We start from the raw sequence: 18,938 nt of genomic DNA on the forward strand, positions 1-18,938 counted from the left end.
CACAGACATACTGAATCTGGCTCTGCTGCAAGGCCTGGGAATCTGTATTTTAAGGTTTGCAACCATGCCCCACCCCCTCCTCGGCAGTAATTTTGGACTCTGAGCTCCACCTCCTGCTTGAACTGAGGGACTCTGCTGGGCGCGTAGCACCCAGCAACCTGACCTCAAAGAAGCGTGGGCGGCACAGCTACACTGTGGTAAAATTGTCTGTTACGTACTAGTCCTTCCCGTCGTCACAGGCCAGCCAGTACAGTGTCCGGGTGAGGCCACCGCCGTGCCTCCATCAGCCTCCTGGGCCAGCGGCTGAACTGGCTGCGGAGGGCGGTCTGCGATGGAAGCAGAGGCGGCTCAGCAGTGTCCCCTCGAGGAACTGCTGAGCCGTGCGGCGGTTTCCCTTCTCCGCCCCCGAGTTCCTCCTACTTCTTCGTAGTCCCGCCCACCAAGGAACCCACTACGGCACCCGCGCCTTCTTCCTTGCCCCGCCCCCATCTAAACCGGATGTTAACCGACGTCCCATAGTGCCTTGCGAGTGGCGGGCCTGATAGCAAGATTGGGGGTTAGCTCGCGGGTTCAAGTCGTCCTTGTTGGAGTTGTTTTATTGTGCACGGGCGCTGTACGAGACTGGGGCCTGGTCAGTGCTTCGTCTGCGGATGCAATGGCGCTTCTCCGGGGCGTGTGGGGCGTGCTGAGTGCTCTGCGAAAGTCAGGAGCGGACCTCTGCGCGGGATGTGGCAGTCGACTGCGCTCTCCTCTCAGGTAGGACTGCTCGCCTGCGCCTCCGGAGGCGGCAGGGCTCAGGACCCCCTGGGGTTGGAATGTAGACGCTTTTCTCCGCTTTCTGCCCCTCCTAAAAAGTCAGGGCCGAGTTGGCCCTGTGATTCAGACCTCGACCTTGCCACGGGGATGGTGGCTTTGAGACCAGGCCTTACTGCATCAGTACCCCGTGCCTTGCTTCCGGCTACCTTTCCCCTCCTCCCCGCCCCTTTTTATTGTCTAATCTTGGAGCACCCGGTTCGGCGTCCCCTATGAAGTCGCTCCAAGAGTCTCCTGCCTTCATCTAGGCGTTAAGGAGGCGGGGCCCAGGAGCTGGAGTGTACACGCTTTCCTCCACTGTCTTACCTTCCTAGGAGGTAAGGGCTTTGAGATTTAAGTTTTGCAAGCTTTTGCCTCTGGATAGGACAGGATTTTAAATGTCATTATATTTCTTGTCGAAGGTGTCAGATATATAGCATCTTGATGACATCTTGTTTGGCATCTGTGTTCAGATCCTTACGAATATGGGCACTTAAATGCTTAACAATGGTTATTTTCTTTTTATTTGTATGTAGTTTTGCGAATGTACGAAGATGGTTTTCATCTAACTTCATTGGTTATCCAAAGAAACCTATGACTTCATACGTTCGATTTTCTAAGGAACAGCTACCCATATTTAAAGCTAAGAACCCAGGTGAGGAGTTTGGGCTATATACTCTTCTTTGATGTAATAAAGAGGCCACTAAGCAGTTAAATTGGAAACTTGATTTTCTCTACCAAAGCATCCAGTGAATGCAGAAACATAACCATTCTGTTTGATGTTCTGTAAAATAGGAGGTATAACATATTTTTTACCAAATAAAAATGCTTTAAATGTAATTGAGAACTAGTGAAAGTTATTTTTAAAATAGCATGCAGAGTGGAAAGCACCCAGGGAAGAGGATGAAAAAGCTGAATTTTGGGCCTTTTTGCCATTGGCCCAGAGGACCATTGATGAATCATTTTACCTTTTGCTTAGCTCCTGCTTCTGCCACTGGGAATTATTTATAAAGTTGCAATGAAATAACTTATGTGGACATGTTATGTAAACTTTAAAGCTCTACACAAATTACTGTTAATTTCAGGAGCTTTTTCACTGAAAGTCAGTTCTTGAGTTCCTGAAAGATTTCCAGTTAGGAGGTTTGTTGACTCCCTAGAAAGAGTGTGGGTCTTTATTTAGGTTACAGTGTAAAGATAATGACTAAATTAGTAATTGCTGACCTTTGCTTATGATTTCTAAAGCTTTTTCACATGCAGTACATCACAGGGCACTTGTGAAAATCAAATGAGCTGTTAATAGTCTTACCTTATAAAGAACTGGTTTAAGAGACATGCCTCAGTACTCACATCTTTTAAAATGTAGGAGTTGAAACTAACAAGTGGTTTGTTAAATCATTTTTACCCTGTCATTCCAGTTAAGATGAGGAAGGCAATGGGGAATAATGAATTGGTTTTAGTATAATTTAGTTTGTTTGCAAATGGTATTTCTGTAATTGATATACAAGGTGGTGTTACATGAATCAAGACTATATTTTGTTGTTTAGTCAGGTTTAATGAACTTGATAATTCCTGAAAGACTTGAAAAAAAAAATGTTTTGATTGAAATGTGAAGTAAAAAGCTTATAGACACTGATTATGCAATGACTTAAACTAGTAGTCAATTTCTGAAGACCATTTTGGTGGTAAGTGATAATCCCTAATTATTGGATAACAGACTTTAACAGTGTTAGAAAATATTAAATTATTTATCGTATTTAAATTAGTTGGTTAGAAAAAAGCTAAATCATTGTATTAAGTTGTGTGGTATAGAGGTATCTGTAAAAATACTTAATTTTAGAGCTAATGGATTATGCTTCCCTGGAAGTCTTTAGAAATTGATCCTGAGACGTAAAATTGTGACATCAATTTTTACTTTATTTCATTTCATAGATGCGAAAAATTCAGAACTAATTAAAAAAATCGCTGAGCTATGGAGGGAACTTCCTGATGCAGAGAAAAAGGTAAGCATATAAGTTTTCAACATTGCTGACCAGTTATTCTGTAGTTGAGAACAACTGTCATGTCCTTTAAGGAACCAGATGACCCAGAGTTTTTTTTTTTAACATCAGTTATCTACAAAGGAACTTCATATGTTCTGATCCACATAAATGATGAGAATATGGATGTATGGAGTGGCGATGAAGGGTTGGCAGCAATTTGAAGTTGAAGGCTAATTACTGGACTTTCACCTCAGTAATCATGTATATGAAAAATACGTGACTTATAAATGTGATCCAAGAGCACATTTTTCACTTGGTGGTTCAGTCTGTCTTTACCTGAAGTCATGCAGTTGTCTTTCTCTGACAGGTGTGCTATGTTTAATTAGTCAACAACAGTTTATTGACTTCTTATATGAGTTTTCTATTTATAGATGTACGAAGATGCTTACAGGACAGACTGGCAGGCATACAAAGAAGAGATAAACAGAATTAAAGAACAACTAACTCCAAGTCAGCTGGTATCTTTGGAAAAAGAAATCATGCAGAAACGTTTAAAAAAGAAAGCGTTAATAAAAAAGAGAGTGAGTATCATTGAAATATTCTTTTCCTTTGGCAAATAACAAATATATATATATATCTATGAGTATAGGTGTTTTTGTCTTATTTTGATGACATGGTAGAATGTCATCAAGTGTACTCTAGTTAGGAAAAAATAGGATAGTTCCCTTCTGCCACTAGGACCACTTGCCTTTGAGTCTGTTTTGGAAACCCTTTTTGCTACTTCTGGATGCATCTGAATTTAAGATATATAGTTAAGACTGGCATGAAAGCTGTAGGAACAGAGTTGTGAAACAGCCAAATCAGGAATAGCAAGAATCTTGCTTCTGGGTCTTGTCTAGAATAACCTACTGATTTGAATTGTTCTATAGGTAATGGTGAATTTTATTTTGAATATTGCTGAATAGACTGAATTAACTCAACAATTTTTAAAAAGTGCCTGTTGTATCTAATCAAATAAGAAGTGCCTTTAGGATGAAATCCTGTTTTTCCTCATTAAAAAAACCCCACATGTTTCAAAATTAGTGGTTTCCAGCTTAAGGTATTAATCCATTATAAATTCCACTGTTTGATAGTTAGACTACATCTTTCTGTAGTATTAGGTGTGAGGTGGAGAACTTGCTGGTCTAGTACATATACAATAGAAAAGGGTCATCAGAGTTAAAACTATTTCTCTGGAAAAGTAGATTCTAGCCTTTAATGTGAGGTGCTAGGATCTTTCTCCCTAACCCTAATGTCTTAAGCCCTCCTAGCACTCGGGTTGAGGACTCACCCAATTTCATGTCAATGATAGTAATCTGAGACTGCTGATCCAATTAGTAAAAGGAAGCCAGAAAAGATACTAAGAGTGAGAAATAACAGTCTCCGCATAGGGATGGTATTTGGAGGATTGAGAACTAGGGTTTTCTCTCCCTTTTTTGCTCTCCCTTTCTCCTTAATGCACCCAAACTAGTATTTAGAGTGGGGAGGACCAGAAATGAGGATTGGGCAGATATAAGGGGTTTCCTAGTCAAATATTTCTTCTGTTCCTTTCTCTGTTCTCCTCATATTCTCATTACATGTGTGTTATACCTATTGTAGTTGTCCCATGGTTGTTGGATATTCTGTTATGTTTTCTTTTCTTTTCAGTCTTTGTTCTCTTTGCTTTTGGGTTTTCGAGGATCCTTTTTTTTTTTGGCTGCGCCATGCAGCTTGCCCCCTGACCAGGGATCAAACCCGTGCCCCCTGAAGTGGAGGCTCAGAATCCTAACCACTGGACTGCCAGGGAATTCCCTCTGTTAGTGTTTTTTATCTCTGGCACTTCTTTTTTTTAAAAAAATGATTGTGCACTTATTTTATTTATTTATTTAGTTAGTTTTGGCTGGGTTGGGTCTTCGTTGCTGTGCGCAGGGTTTCTCTAGTTGCGGCGAGTGGGGGCTACTCTTCGTTGTGGTGCGCGGCCTTCTCGCTGCGGTGGCTTCTCTTGTTGCAGAGCACAGGCTCTAGGTACATGGGCTTCAGTAGTTGTGGCACGCGGGCTCTAGAGCGCAGGCTCAGTAGTTGTGGCTCACGGGCTTTGTTGCTCCGCAGCATTTGGGAACTTCCCGGACCAGGGATCGAACCCATGTCTCCTGCATTGGCAGGTGGATTCTTAACCACTGCGCCACCAGGGAAGTCCCTCTAGCACTTCTTTTTGGTTCTTAATGATTTCCATCTCTGCTTACAATGCCCATCTGTTCTTGCAAGCTGTCTAGAATCCTTAGCATATTAATCACAGTTGTTTTAAAATTCTGGTCTGATAATTACAGCATCCCTGCCATGTCTAGTTCTGAGGATTGCTTTGTCTCTTTAAATTAGGTTTTTTGCCTTTTAGTATGCCTTGAAATTTTTTCTTGATAGCTGGACATGATGTGCTGGGTAAAAAGAAATGCTGTATATAGGCCTTAGTAATGTGGTGAGGCATGGGGACAAGGGAAGCATTCTACAGTCCTGTGATTAGGTCTTGGTCTTTTAATGAGCCTTTGCCTTGGCTCTGTGAAGTTCACAAGTGTTTCTCAGTTTTTTCTCCCCTTTGTAGGTGGTGCAGGATGGCTAGAATAAGCTGTAGTCAGGTATTTCCTTTCATTGAAGTCAGTTAGGCTCTGATAGTATACCAGCAGGTTAGGTTCTGTTTAACTAGTTTCCCCTGAGGGCAGGCCTTGTTAAGAATAATAAAATGCTCAGGCATTTCAAAATGTTTCCTTTTCCTCTCATCCTGCTGAAAGCAAGAGGGGATTTTTCTTGATATTTACTGTTGGAATCTGGTCAAGTTCCTGGGGATAAACCTCACAATGTGAGGTCCTTCCTGTGACTGGGTAACTCTCAGAGTTGTCCTCATGGAGCCTCCAGCAGTTTGTTAACTGCAATTCAGTTTCCTCCCCGGCACTGGTTTCCATTCCTGAGTCTCTGCTTCGGTAAGCCTCGACTCCCTGTGTTCACCCCTCTGTCTGTCTCTTCAATCTTGGGGGCAGCAGTTTGCCATGTGTCCTCTCTTCTGTGCATCCAAGAGGAGTTGTTGATTTTGCAGTCTGTTCAGCTTTATACTTGCTAGGATGGAGTGGTGACATCCAAACTCCTTACATGTGGAACCGGAAACCTGAAGTCTGAGTGTTTTCTTTCTCTCTGTTGGAATTTTCCTTTCCATTAGAGTCCCAGTTCCAACTAGTTAGAGAGTAGGTGAGAAGTGTGGGAATCAGGAAGTTGCAGGTGAAGCACCTAGGAGAGAAATCCCTAGCAGTAGCTCTAGAAACAAAAGGGGAAATGCATAGTTAAGTTGTAAAATGCCTAGTTTTCTGACTGAGAGGTTCAGGGCCAAGAAAGTGATCTCTACATGTAAATCAGAGAAGCCCTACTTTTACTTATGAATGAAAGTTGGGTTTGTTATTGACTGTAACCAAATTGTCATTAAAAGCTCCATCATTTTACAAATTACTATCAAATTCAGCAACTAAATAAGTTAAGATGATGCAATATCTTTCATTAGATAATGCATCCCCCGACCCCTTTTGATACATAGTAAAAAGAATTGAAATTAACATATCTGTTGAGGGTTAAAGGTTGAGAGACATGCAGGGAAGGAAATGAAATGAGAGATTATTAAACAGATACTCTAATGCTCTTGAGTTGTGGTGGAGACATGTAGTGCTTCGGCCAAGGAGATGGTGGTGCACAAAAAGATTTTGTACATATGTGCTCAGTTATTCAGTTCATGGAGACCATGAAAATAATATGTAAAGGAAATGTTTTTGTATGAAACATAACTCACAAAATCTATTAGAATTTTCAAAACATTACTATAAAAATTCTGACCCCAAGAGGGAACAATCACATAATTTATATAAGAATCATAATGTTCACTTTAAAGAACATTCTGTAATGCATAGTAGTGAATAAAGTTTTTCTGTAGATGAAATTAAGTCTCATAGAGGTTAAAACTTTATCTCACTCTTCCATTTTTATTACTTAGGAGTTAACGATGCTTGGAAAACCAAAAAGACCTCGCTCAGCTTATAACATTTTTATAGCTGAACGTTTTCAGGAAGCTAAGGATGGTACATCACAGGTAAAACAGAACTGTTTATTTTTAAAATTTTTGCTTTATTCTAATTTTTAAAATACCTAGACAGGAAATTTTAGGGGTGCCACATGTCAAATGGTGAAGAAAAGTGGTAAATTACTATAAACAAATACTATATACAAATAAGGCCCTCTTTCTTGTATCTCTTTTAAAGAAGAATCCTTTTTCTTACCACATACAAGTAATTTGAATATGTAGTTGCCTATATATATATATATATAGAGAGAGAGAGAGAGTCAACTTTTAAAATTCAAAAAACATAAAATTTTCAGCTTTATAGGGTTGTTAAAGTTCTGGAGACTTCTTATCCATCAGTTCTTAACTGTTTTACAGTCACTGGGAAAGTAGGGTTGAGGTGTAATATTTTGTACTGGGATTTGAGTGTAACCTATGGCTTCATGTTACATCCTTTAATAAAATTTTAGTTTTGCCCACAGGAATGTATTACACATGTGAATGTCATAGGAATGTGCAGGAAAAAAAAAAGCTTGTCGTTCCTGCTGTGGCTTGGTGTTGCATTTATTTCCTTCTTAGAGGCTCCAAATTGACAATTGTATTTTTCCTTTTATAATAAGCCATGGTAAGAGAAGTCGGTTCAGATTCCTAATTCTTGTCAATCTGAGATGAAGGTTTTTTGCCACTCTGCCTCTTTGGGTTACTTAGATCATTTTACAAATCCTGTTGAACATATGATTAAATAATGTATATATGTGATGTACTTTTTCCTGGCTATATACTTTTACTGATTTACTCCCCTTGGGATTTTAAATTTAGTTTCCATGGCCCTGCATTACTAAAAAAGCAAGCCTATTTATTTTTTTAGTTGGAATTTGCTCAGTCACTAACTTACCTTGGATTTATTGATAGTCTTCTTATTAGTATAAGAAGGTTATATGCTTGAGAATCTGAATCAGTGGTTTTCAACTCTGACTGCTTCTTGGAATCACTTCAGAAGCTTCATGGCTGGGCCTTATCCCTGGAAATTAAAATTAACTCAATTATATCATTTTTATTCATGTAAAAAACACATCCATATAGTTTAAAGAATCAAAATGAGACTTGTTATGAAAGATACTAGTTTTACCGTGCTGTCGTATTCCTTACTCTACTCTATCTATTCCTTACTCCTTACGACTAATACATTCTGTTTTAGTCGATTCTTGTGGTATTTACCTCCATATCTCTAAATAATGTTCTGTATTGTTACTTCCTGATTTTTTAAAAAAATTCTAAGCATTACATATATTTTAGGCATTACCTCTCACTATTTGATGAACATTTAACTCTTTCTTATTCTGCTGTTCACATTTCCATCATCCTACCCCCCAATATAGTTATCATAATTTTGTTTAGATCAATATAGAGTACTTAATATTTTATGATAATGTAAACCATATTCATAGCTGAGGTGTTCCATTTGCTATGATTATTTTTCCTTTCTTGCAAAACTTTCCCTGAAATTGATTTTCTTTTTTTTTTGCGGTACGCGGGCCTCTCACTGTTGTGGCCTCTCCCGTTGCGGAGCACAGGCTCTGGACGCGCAGGCTCAGCAGCCATGGCTCACGGGCCCAGCCGCTCCGCGGCATGTGGGATCTTCCCAGACCGGGGCACGAATCCGTGTCCCCTGCATTGGCAGGCGGACTCTCAACCACTGTGCCACCAAGGAAGCCCCATGTCTTGTTTTTGTATTTGCTTAGTTTTTTATGTACTATCCATAATTCCACCCAAATTCTTCAATATTCACTAGCTTTGAGTACATTTAGATGCATTAAATATTCTGTCAGTTTCAATCCGGAACCTCTGATATGTTCCAGTTTGGTTGTTGCCTTCTATGCTTAGTGCATAGCTGACATCCTGGATCTTCATCATCACCCTTGTGGTGCTTTTGTTTCTTCTGTTGTCTTTCTTGGTTTACTGATTGTATTACAGCATCTCCCCCAGCCCAGTAAGAGTACATGGGAGATTAATTTTTTGAGTTCTTGCTTGTCTACATTTGTTTGATAGTTTGACTTGACATAGAATTCTAGGAAATCATGTTCTTTGAAAAATTTAAAAATATTGCTCCTTTCTCTGGTAGCTTTTTAAATTGCTTTCGAGAAGTATAAAGCCGTTTTGATTGTTGGTCTTTTGACTGTGATCTGTTTTCTTTTTTCTCCCCTTCTCTTTTTTCTTTGTTCAGACTCTCTAGAACTCTTATTATTTGTTTATGCATCTTCTGAACTGGTCCTTTAGTTTTCTTAGCTTTTCTGTATTGTTTTGGCCTTTTTTGCATTTCTTTCTGGGATATACGTTTTTACTTAATCTCCCTGTTTTCAGCATGTTACTGTTGCCCCAACTGTACTGGGCATCCACAGAGTAACTATTTTACCCTTTTAAGAGGATGAATATCATAGAATCTGCCCATGGTGGGGATTTAACCTCTGTTTTAAACAGACTTTCAGTCGATCTCATGTTTTAGCCTGACCTTCACCTCTATTTTATACCTGTCTGGTGCTGCCAAATTTCTGAGCTACTTGAGAATTCTGCATTGTAAATCAATTTGCCTTTTACTTTTTTGGGTTTAGGTATCATTTCTCCACCTGCTTTTCAGCTTCCAAAATGTTGTGTTGGTACTGCCCTCTCCTGTTGTCTTTGTCCATATGGTTTTTATGCCTTAAGAAATTTTAGTTTAATTTTAAAAAATAAATAAACCACAGAAATTTATTGCTTACAGATCTGGAGGTTAGGAAATCCAAGATCAAGGCACCATCATGGTGAGGGCCCTTTTCTGGTTCATAGCTGGCACCTCTCACTGTGTCCTCACATGGTGGAAGGGCTCATTTAATGGGGTTTTAGGAAGCAACAGAAGTAAATGTCTTTCCATCCCTTTTTTTTCATGATTTATTTTTTTAGGTGAAAGATTATTCATGCAACTTCATAAATTATTGTTTAATGCATTGAGTGTGAAACTTTATGGATTAAATATATTTTTTGAATTTATTTATTTTATTATTTATTTTTGGCTATGTTGGGTCTTCGTTGCTGCACTCGGGCTTTCTCTAGATGTGGCGAGTGGGGGTTACTCTTTGTTGCAGTGTGCTGGCTTCTCATTGCAGTGACTTCTCTTGTGAGCACAGGCTCTAGGCGCACAGGCTTCAGTAGTGGAGCATGGGCTTAGTTGCTCTGCGGCATTTGGGATCTTCCCGGAGCAGGGATCAAACCCGTGTCTCCTGCATTGGCAGGCGGATTCTTAACCACTGTGTCACCAGGGTAGTCCCTATGGATTAAATACAAGGAAAAAGATATGTTATGAAAAAGATATGTTATGAAAGAAAAGATATGTTATGAAAGAGAGCATTAAAGCAATTCTTTCCAAAGCTAAGAGGACAGTTATTTAGTAACCGTCCCTGAATATACTAAATGTGTTTATAAAGGTAAGTTTAAAATATTCAAAACATAGGCTCGGATACTATCTGGTACCTCATTTTTTCTTAATAGGAAAATAAAATTCAGTCAAAGTTCTGGTCAGAATAGTAAAGTTCATTGTTTTAACTCTACTTCTCCTTAAAATCACTAATGATATTCTCCTAGCTTTAAACAGGTACTTTTCAAACCATATCCCTCTTTCCCTCACATTCTCCTTCTCCTATCCCTCTGTCTCTTCTCTGCCCCTTATTCTCCACCCACCCATTTTTCCCTTCAGTCTTTGCTCTCTGGTAGCAACAGCACAAGCTGTGTGACGCATACTCACTCTCCTCTCTGCCTCTCCTCCCGCTATGGGATCCCTGCATCCCTTTAATTTTATAGATGAAGAACCAAGCCTAAGGGAGATAATATGACTTTTTCCAAGTCACATAGTTAAGTTCAGCTAAGTAGAATAAGAACTGGTGTTGTATTTTTCCTGTGACTACACCTAAACATGTTGGCACAAATTTTAGAAGAAAATTTTAAGCTACAGAGAGGAAATAAAACACTTAGTCTTTGAAGTTAGTCTATGACAGAATGTAGTTTATACTTGATTATTAATGTTTCTGAATCCAAAAAGATAAATATCTGCACAGGAAAAGCAACCATCAACAAAATGAAAAGTCATCCTACCAAATGGGAGAAGATATTTGCAAATGATTTAAAGAATTCATACAACTCAGCAAAAAAAAAAAAAACTGATTAAAAAATGGGCAAAGGGGCTTCCTTGGTAGCGCAGTGGTTGAGAGTCCACCTGCCGATGCAGGGGACACGGGTTCGTGCCCCGGTCTAGGAGGATCCCACATGCTGCGGAGCAGCTGGGCCTGTGAGCCATGGCCGCTGAGCCTGCGTGTCCAGAGCCTGTGCTCCTCAATGGGAGAGGCCACAGCAGTGAGAGGCCCATGTACCGCAAAAAAAAAAAAAAAAAAAAAAAAAAAAATGGGCAAAGGATCTGAATAGACATTTTTCCAAAGAAAGACATAGAGATGGCTAACAAGTACCTGAAAAGGTGCTCAACATCACTAACAGGGAAATGTAAATTACAACTACAATGAGATATCAGCTCATAGCTGTTAGAATGGCTATTATCAAAAAAACCCAGGAAATAACAAGTGTTGATAAGGATGCGGTAAAAAGGGAACCCTTGTGCTAAAACGCTAACTCAAAAAGATATATACACCCCCACATTCACTGAAGTATTATTTACAGTAGCCAAGACATGGAAGCAATCTAAGTGTCCATTGATGGATGAATGGATAAAGAAAATGTGTATATGCAGTAGAATATTATTCAGCCATCATAAATAAGGGAGTCTTGCCATCTGTGACAACATGAATGGTCCTTGAGAGTATTATGCTAAGTGAAAAAAAATCAGAAAGACAACGTATAATCTCATTTATATGTGGAATCTTATAAAAAGAGCTCATAGACACAGATAACAGATTGGTGTTTGCTAGAGTTGTCAGGTGGGGATGGGGGTCAAAATGGGTGAAGGAGATCAAAAGGTACAAACTTCTAGTTATAAATAAATAAGTCCTGGCAATGTAAGGTACAGTATGGTGACTGTAGTAAATACTGTACTGCACATTTGAAAGTTGCTAAGAGAGTAGATCCTAAAAGTTCTCATCACACACAAAAATTTGTAACCATGTAAGGTGATGGATGTTAACTAGACTTACTCTGATCATTCTGCAATATACACAAAAACCTAATCGTTATGTTGTACACCTGAAACTAATGTTATATGTCAATTATATCTCAGATTTTAAAAAGATACCTTTTAAAATACCTTCATACCATTAATATTTGTACATTTTAACAGTTTAATAATTTTTACTTAGAAAAAATGTTAAGAATTGATGAATCTTTGTGATTCTTGATATTTGAGTGTTCGTTATTGGAATGAATAATAAAAAAACATTTTTCTTTAATCACTGAAATCCCTGTATCTGGTATTTAAAGGTATGTTGTTTTACAGGTAAAGATGGTACTTAACGGTATGTTGTTTTACAGGTAAAGCTGAAAACTATAAATGAAAGCTGGAAAAATCTCTCTAGTTCTCAAAAGCAAGTAAGTAGTATGGTTTTAGTCTCAAGTGTCTAGTTAGAATATCTATGAGAATATGTTAGAGCAAGGCTTGATTCATGTGAAAACAATGTTATATTACACAAAGTATTTTTAAATCATTTTCATATTCTTGGAACCAATTTGGCTTTTCTCTTTTGGTAGTTTTTTTTTTAATTGGCTTCATTTTATTTTATTTTTAAAAATATTTATTTGTTATTTTTGGCTGCGTTCTGGCACACAGGATCTTTCGTTGCAGCATGGGCTCTTCATTGCAGTGCACAGGCTTCTCTCTACTTGTGGTGCGCTGGCTTCTCTCTACTTGTGGCATGTAGGCTTAGTTGCCCCATGGCAGGCATGTGGGATCTTAGTTCCCTGACCACGGATTGAACCCATGTCCCCTGCATTGGAAGGCAGATTCTTTTATTTATTTATATAGAAATAAATAAATAAATACACACATACATACATACATACATAAATTGAGGCTGCATTGGGTCTTCGTTGCTGCTCGTGGGCTTTCTCTGGTTGCGGCGAGCAGGGGCTACTCTTCATTGTGGTGCACGGGCTTCTCATTGCGGTGGCTTCTCTTGCTGCGGAGCACGGGCTCTAGGCACGTGGGCTTCAGTAGTTGTGGTGCACAGGCACAGTAGTTGCGGCTCGTGGGCTCTAGAGCACAGGCTCAGTAGTTGTGGCGCATGGGTTTAGTTGCTCCGCGGCATGTGGGATCTTCCCAGCCCAGGGCTCGAACCTGTGTCCCCTGCATTGGCAGGCAGGTTCTTAACCACTGCGCCACCAGGGAAGTCCCTGGTAGGTTGTTTTTTTTTTAATTTATTTATTTTTGGCTGTGTTGGGTCTTCGTTGCTGTGCAGGCTTTCTCTAGTTGCGGCGAGTAGGGGCTACTTTCTGTTGCGGTGCGCAGGTGTCTCATTGCCGTGGCCTCTCGTTGCAGAGCAGGGGCTCTAGGGCATGGGCTTCAGTAGTTGTGGTGCATGGGCTCAGTAGTTGTGGCTCGTGGGCTCTAGAGTGCAGGCTCAGTAGTTGTGGCACACGGGCTTAGTTGCTCTGCAGCATGTGGGATATTCCCGGACCAGGGATCGAACCCTTGTCCCCTGCATTGGCAGGTGGATTCTTAACCACTGCGCCACCAGGGAAGCCCCCTGGTAGTTTTTTACTGCAAATAAAATTGGTATTTAAAACAGTGTCACTCATAACTTAGTGTCACTGTATCCAGTGGTGGTCACATCTGGCCCCTGTTCCTTTTCCATACTCCAAGCCCTGAAATTGTAACAACTTCATTAATATTTAAAATCTTTATCTCTTACCTTTTTTCATCTAATTTTTATCTCACGAAAACATTCGTTTCCAATCCCCCCTTACACATGTAGAATAGTAAGGTAATTTCTAGAGTATATATAGGAAAGCATTGCAGAAATTAATTGCAAAGATTCCTCTAAAGAAATCATTTTAACGATTATACTTTTTCTCAGGTATATATTCAACTTGCTAAAGATGATAAAGTTCGTTATTACAACGAAATGAAATCTTGGGAAGAACAAATGGTTGAAGTTGGACGAGATGATCTTGTACGACGGTCAGTGAAATACACAGCAAAATAGTGACCCTGAGAAGTATTAAAATAGAAGATTGAATTATGTTCATAATGGATAGACACAAGAAACCAATTAGGTCTCAATACCCAAAGCTGTTGTAAAATTAAAATGGATAAAAGTTGGTAAACATTTATATTTAATTTCTTTTCTTTAGCCCGTTGACTTCTGCCAGCCAATTCAATACATTTTGTATTGGTGTCTTGCTTTGGAAAACCCAAACAGATAAGAGTTCATGCAGAATGTATTTTGTGTTTAGGAACCACTGAGCATCAAAATAATCCATGAAATGTAACCGTGAATCATTTTACCTTTGATAAAGGTAAATCAGACTGTGAAGTTTTTTTATACTCTATGACTATGGAAAGAATATTCTTGTTTCCTTATATTATGGAGGCAGGAGTTTCCTTTTCAAAAGTGTCTCAACGTTTGTAGAACCCATAATGTTCTGTGATATAATTGTTCGTTTTTAATAGAGCATCCAGAACTCATGTTGGCAAATTCCAAATCCTAGGTATAATTCATATTGTAGTCAGAGTTGACGGTTGTACATGCAAGAGATTTCTGATGTCAGTTGCAACTTTTATAAAAGGGATAGAGAAATTTATAAACCTTTTCCTCATTATCTTTTTTCCTAAATTAAAAACTAAAAAATTATGTACCATATCTATGCATATTGTTTTATATTGCATAGAGTAAAAATTTAAGTGTTTCCTAATTGTATGTTTTAAGGTGAGACATTCATTTTACAGCTTTCTGGGGTTTTTTTTTTTCTTTGTTTTTTTAAAGTAGGAATTTGTATTCTGAATTATTTTTTCTCTTACATGATTATATTTATCCAGAAAGTAGAGAACTTATTTGGTATAAGTTTTAAAATGAGAGATCTAAAAAACATAAGTCTCCTGTCTCTAGATTTGGAGCCTGTAATTTTTAAACATTTTGCATAACATACAAAAACCTATGTACGGGACCCAGCTCTGGCCTGTTGGTGAAATCCAGCCCACTGCCTGCTTTTCATGGCCTTGTGAGGTAAGAATTGTGTTTACAATTTTAAATGGTTAAAAAAAAAAGAATATTTCAAGGCACATGAAAATTAATATGAAATTCAGTGTCCATAAATAATGTTTTATTGGAACACAGCCATACTCATTGTTTATGGCTGCTTTTGTGCAACAGTGACAGAGTTGACTAGTTGTTACAGAGATGGATAGCCTGCAAAGACTGACCCGTACAGTGTGGAATGAGATGCTCTTAAATTATTTGCTATGGCTCAGTAAAATAATCCTTAAGAATTTGCCAGTTAGCATATAAACCTTACCATCCTTTAGCATTTGTTTATCCTCTTAGGAGAGTCAAGCAAAGGTTTTCAAAATCCTCACCAGCTTTTTGAGCAAAATATTCTACTGTCATCATCAGTTCACAAGAATAAGATAACTCAAAATTTATATTATACAAAATATTATGCCAAAAAATTGTGTATTCTAGATCTCCAGAAACAAATGAAGATTTTTGTAGTTTGTGGATAGAAAATAAGTTAAAAGTCATGAAAAAATGACTTTTTACATACCGAATTGGCAAAGGTAGGGACTGTAGAGAAAAATATAGCTTAAGAGAAGCCTAAGAGTTAAATATATGAAGCTGAGTGTATTCAGACAACTTTCCCCTGTGGATAGGAATACAGGACAAAGTCTGCCATTAGGTAGATAGGCACCTTGGGTCTGAGGCTAGAGTATTTTGGGGAGTAAGGGTTAGGGAAGAAAAGGACGTGTGCTAGTGTCTATCACAAGCTTTTCTCAATTAGGTTTCCAGGAGAGAAGTAAGCCCTAATTCCCTATAGCATCTAGAATTGTACTGATTTTGTATCATCCTCAAGAGAATGGAGAAAATAATCACTCAAATAATTTACTGTGTTCTGTGCGTCAGATGAGCCTAGGGAGCAGATAGGAGTCAGTGTTTGTAATGAATATTATAGAATGGGTGAGGTAGAGAAATTAGTTATGTAAACACCTGCAGGACAAGTGTAGTATAAAACACATCTTTGCAATTACTTTCTGAGCTCTTTTAGCATTTACCTGTATCATTTTATAGCAAACACATTCAAATCTTATCTTCCCGAATATACTGGGAAGTTCAGTGTCTGGTAAGTTCTTAAATATTTACATCTTAATATAGGGAAGAAAAGTATAAAACAGTGAAAGGAGCTAGAGCAAAACCATTTTATGACATCATTTTATTTGTTTTTGTTTCTAAAAGAATGTCATCATTAATACTTTAAATATTAGGATAATCTGATTTCACACCTTTCTTAATAAACTTCAGTACCTGTTGAAGACTGGCATGCCATATATCAAATGCCATCCAGTTTAACAATATACACAAATATTCTATTGTTATAAAGAATAAGAGCTTATATCAATAACCAGTGGCCAGTCATATAACACCTTACTTTTTAGACTTTTCTTAAATTGACCCAACAAAGTAATTGCTGTAAGAGCTAAAGAATAGTGCCAGGGAAAAGATGCTGAGGAAATGAAAGCAGTGTTTATGCTTTTCTGAGCAGTTGGTCATAAAGAGATGTTTATACTTTTGTTCATTAGAGTACCAGTATTAAATTTTTTGAAATAAATTGATGATGGGTACGTGTGTAATTATTTTACTTTCTGATGTTTAAGGGATATTATGTGCAGATTCAGCCTACTGTAATCATGTAATTTTGCTGTTGCTTTTGGCTAACTCCTTTTTTGGAAATCCCACTTTCTTTTTTTAAATAGTTGGCTATGAATGTATATATTTAAATTTCTGAATTAAAATGATATTACTACAAGTAGAGTTAAAGTAACTAGAAAACTTTATTGATTTTTCTGACATTTACTGTACCTAAAATTAATCACCACCAGGTTGTGCTAAAGCAGCAAGAAGTTCTTATGTAGTTAAGTAATAAGTGTCCATTATTTCTCTTAATTTTATCAATCTTTTTACTATAAGAATTCTCTCAAGAATACTCTCTTACTTTCCTCTCCTCACAGCCCCTCTCCCTTCTTCTTTTCAAAGCTCCAAGCTCTTACAGACAAATTTGAAAATGTTATAAGCACAGACTGTATGTTTTGAAATTTTAAAGCAGTAATACTTTTTTTTTTTAAATACTTTTTAAAAAATTGAACCTTTGGGAAGAATAAGAAATGAACATATTTATTACTTTGAATTTGTAAAACTTTCCAAACAGAAAGTAAAACTATACAAAGCTAGTATCAGTCTCTCACATTGTTCACAAATAAAGTACTTTTGGTAATTGATTAAATCATTGATTATATTTAATGGAAAATACATGAAACATGACTATTTTGTAGTACATTAAAAAATACTTAAAAAAAATTTTTTTTTCCTGGCTAAGAAGCTACATACTTAAAATTGACCCTAAACAAGAATTTTAAATAAGCTAAACATTTAAAAATCACCCTAGGGCTTCCCTGGTGGCACAGTGGTTGAGAGTCCGCCTGCTGATGCAGGGGACGTGGGTTCGTGCCCCGGTCTGGGAAGATCCCACATGCTATGGAGTGGCTGGGCCCGTGAGCCATGGCTGCTGAGCCTGCGTGTTCAGCGCCTGTGCTCCGCAATGGGAGGGGCCACAACAGTGAGAGGCCTGCGTACCGCCAAAAAAACCCCAAAACACCCTAATGTCATTTAAATCATCGTTACATAATGGTGTCTGATTTACATGTGATGTGCAAGAAAATAATTGAATTTACTTTTTTGCCCGTATTAATTTAAGATTTATCCAATTTCATTTCTCCACGCCCACAAGTCATGTATAAGAGGAGAATAAGGAAGGCAGTATAGTTGACCTTTGAACAGTGCAGGAGTTAGGGATGTGGTCAGAAATCCATGTATAACTTATAGTTAGCCCTCTGTATACATGGTTCCTCTATATACGCAGTTCTGCATCTGTGGATTCAACCAACCGTTGATTATGTAGTACTGTAGTATTTACTGTTGAAAAAAATCTGCATATAAGTTAGACTCACAGAGTTCAAACCCATTATGTTCAGTGTCAATTATACAGTTCTGACACAGTGACTTTTTACTATAGAGACTACCAACCATCAGCCTTCACATTAAAAAGTTGATTGGTTATACCCAACTCTAAGATTCTATTTAAATTATCTGTTTGATCTGGAGACAGGGTGGGATCAAGATGGAGTAGGAAGACCTTGAACTCACCTAGCCCAATGAACACATCAAAAATACAACTATGTATAGAGCAATTCTTCGTGAAGGAGACCTGAAGACTAGCAGAACAGCTCTTGTACAACCAAGGCTGTTGTACACAGAGTCTGGTAGGGAGGAGAAGCATCCTAGGCAGGATCCGCATCCGTAGCTGGTGATCCAGAAGATTGGGATGTCACAGGCTTGGGATTGTTCCTAAGGAGCAAGGAATTCACACCCCATATGAAGCATCCCAGTCCTGGGGTCTGTCACTAGGAAGACAGCCCTCTTAGTTGGTTTGAAAACCACTGGGGCTTACTGGAGGGCTGTAAGAAACTGAGACTCCACTCTTGAAGAGCACACACAGATTTGCTCCCAGTCCCAGCACAGACCAGCAGATTGAAAACTGTCTGGTGCTCTGGCCAGCCTGCCAGGACACCCCAGGGTACACTCCAGTCTGCACCAGGATCCCACTCCAGTCCTGCCTGAACTGGCACCATTCCCCATTAAGGTGGAGACTGCCATTGCCAACACACATGTATGCACTGGGAAAAAAGGATAGCCAGCTCAGAAGTGAAACTCCAACACCTTGGCCGCAACCTCACCTCTGACCAAAGCAAAGACTGCCACCACAATTGCACGTGTGCGAATGTACTAGGGAAAGAGCAAGCCAGCCTAGAGGTGGGGTTCCAA

General features: G+C 38.6%; 1 protein-coding gene across 1 annotated transcript; it reads left to right on the top strand.

Moving 5' to 3' along the window:
* Window positions 1-537: 537 nt before the first annotated feature.
* On the top strand, window positions 538-17,322 carry TFAM (transcription factor A, mitochondrial). The gene is made up of 7 exons (XM_082854798.1): window positions 538-756; window positions 1,329-1,447; window positions 2,722-2,792; window positions 3,203-3,352; window positions 6,814-6,909; window positions 12,382-12,438; window positions 13,923-17,322. Exons 1-7 carry the CDS (start codon window positions 656-658, stop codon window positions 14,049-14,051), a joined length of 723 nt encoding a protein of 240 aa, XP_082710924.1. The 5' UTR covers window positions 538-655; the 3' UTR covers window positions 14,052-17,322.
* The last annotated feature ends 1,616 nt before the right edge of the window (window positions 17,323-18,938 follow it).

This window comes from Leucopleurus acutus, assembly GCF_964270905.1.
Source record: "Leucopleurus acutus genome assembly, chromosome: 14".
In the NCBI taxonomy this organism is placed as follows: Eukaryota; Metazoa; Chordata; class Mammalia; order Artiodactyla; family Delphinidae; genus Leucopleurus; species Leucopleurus acutus.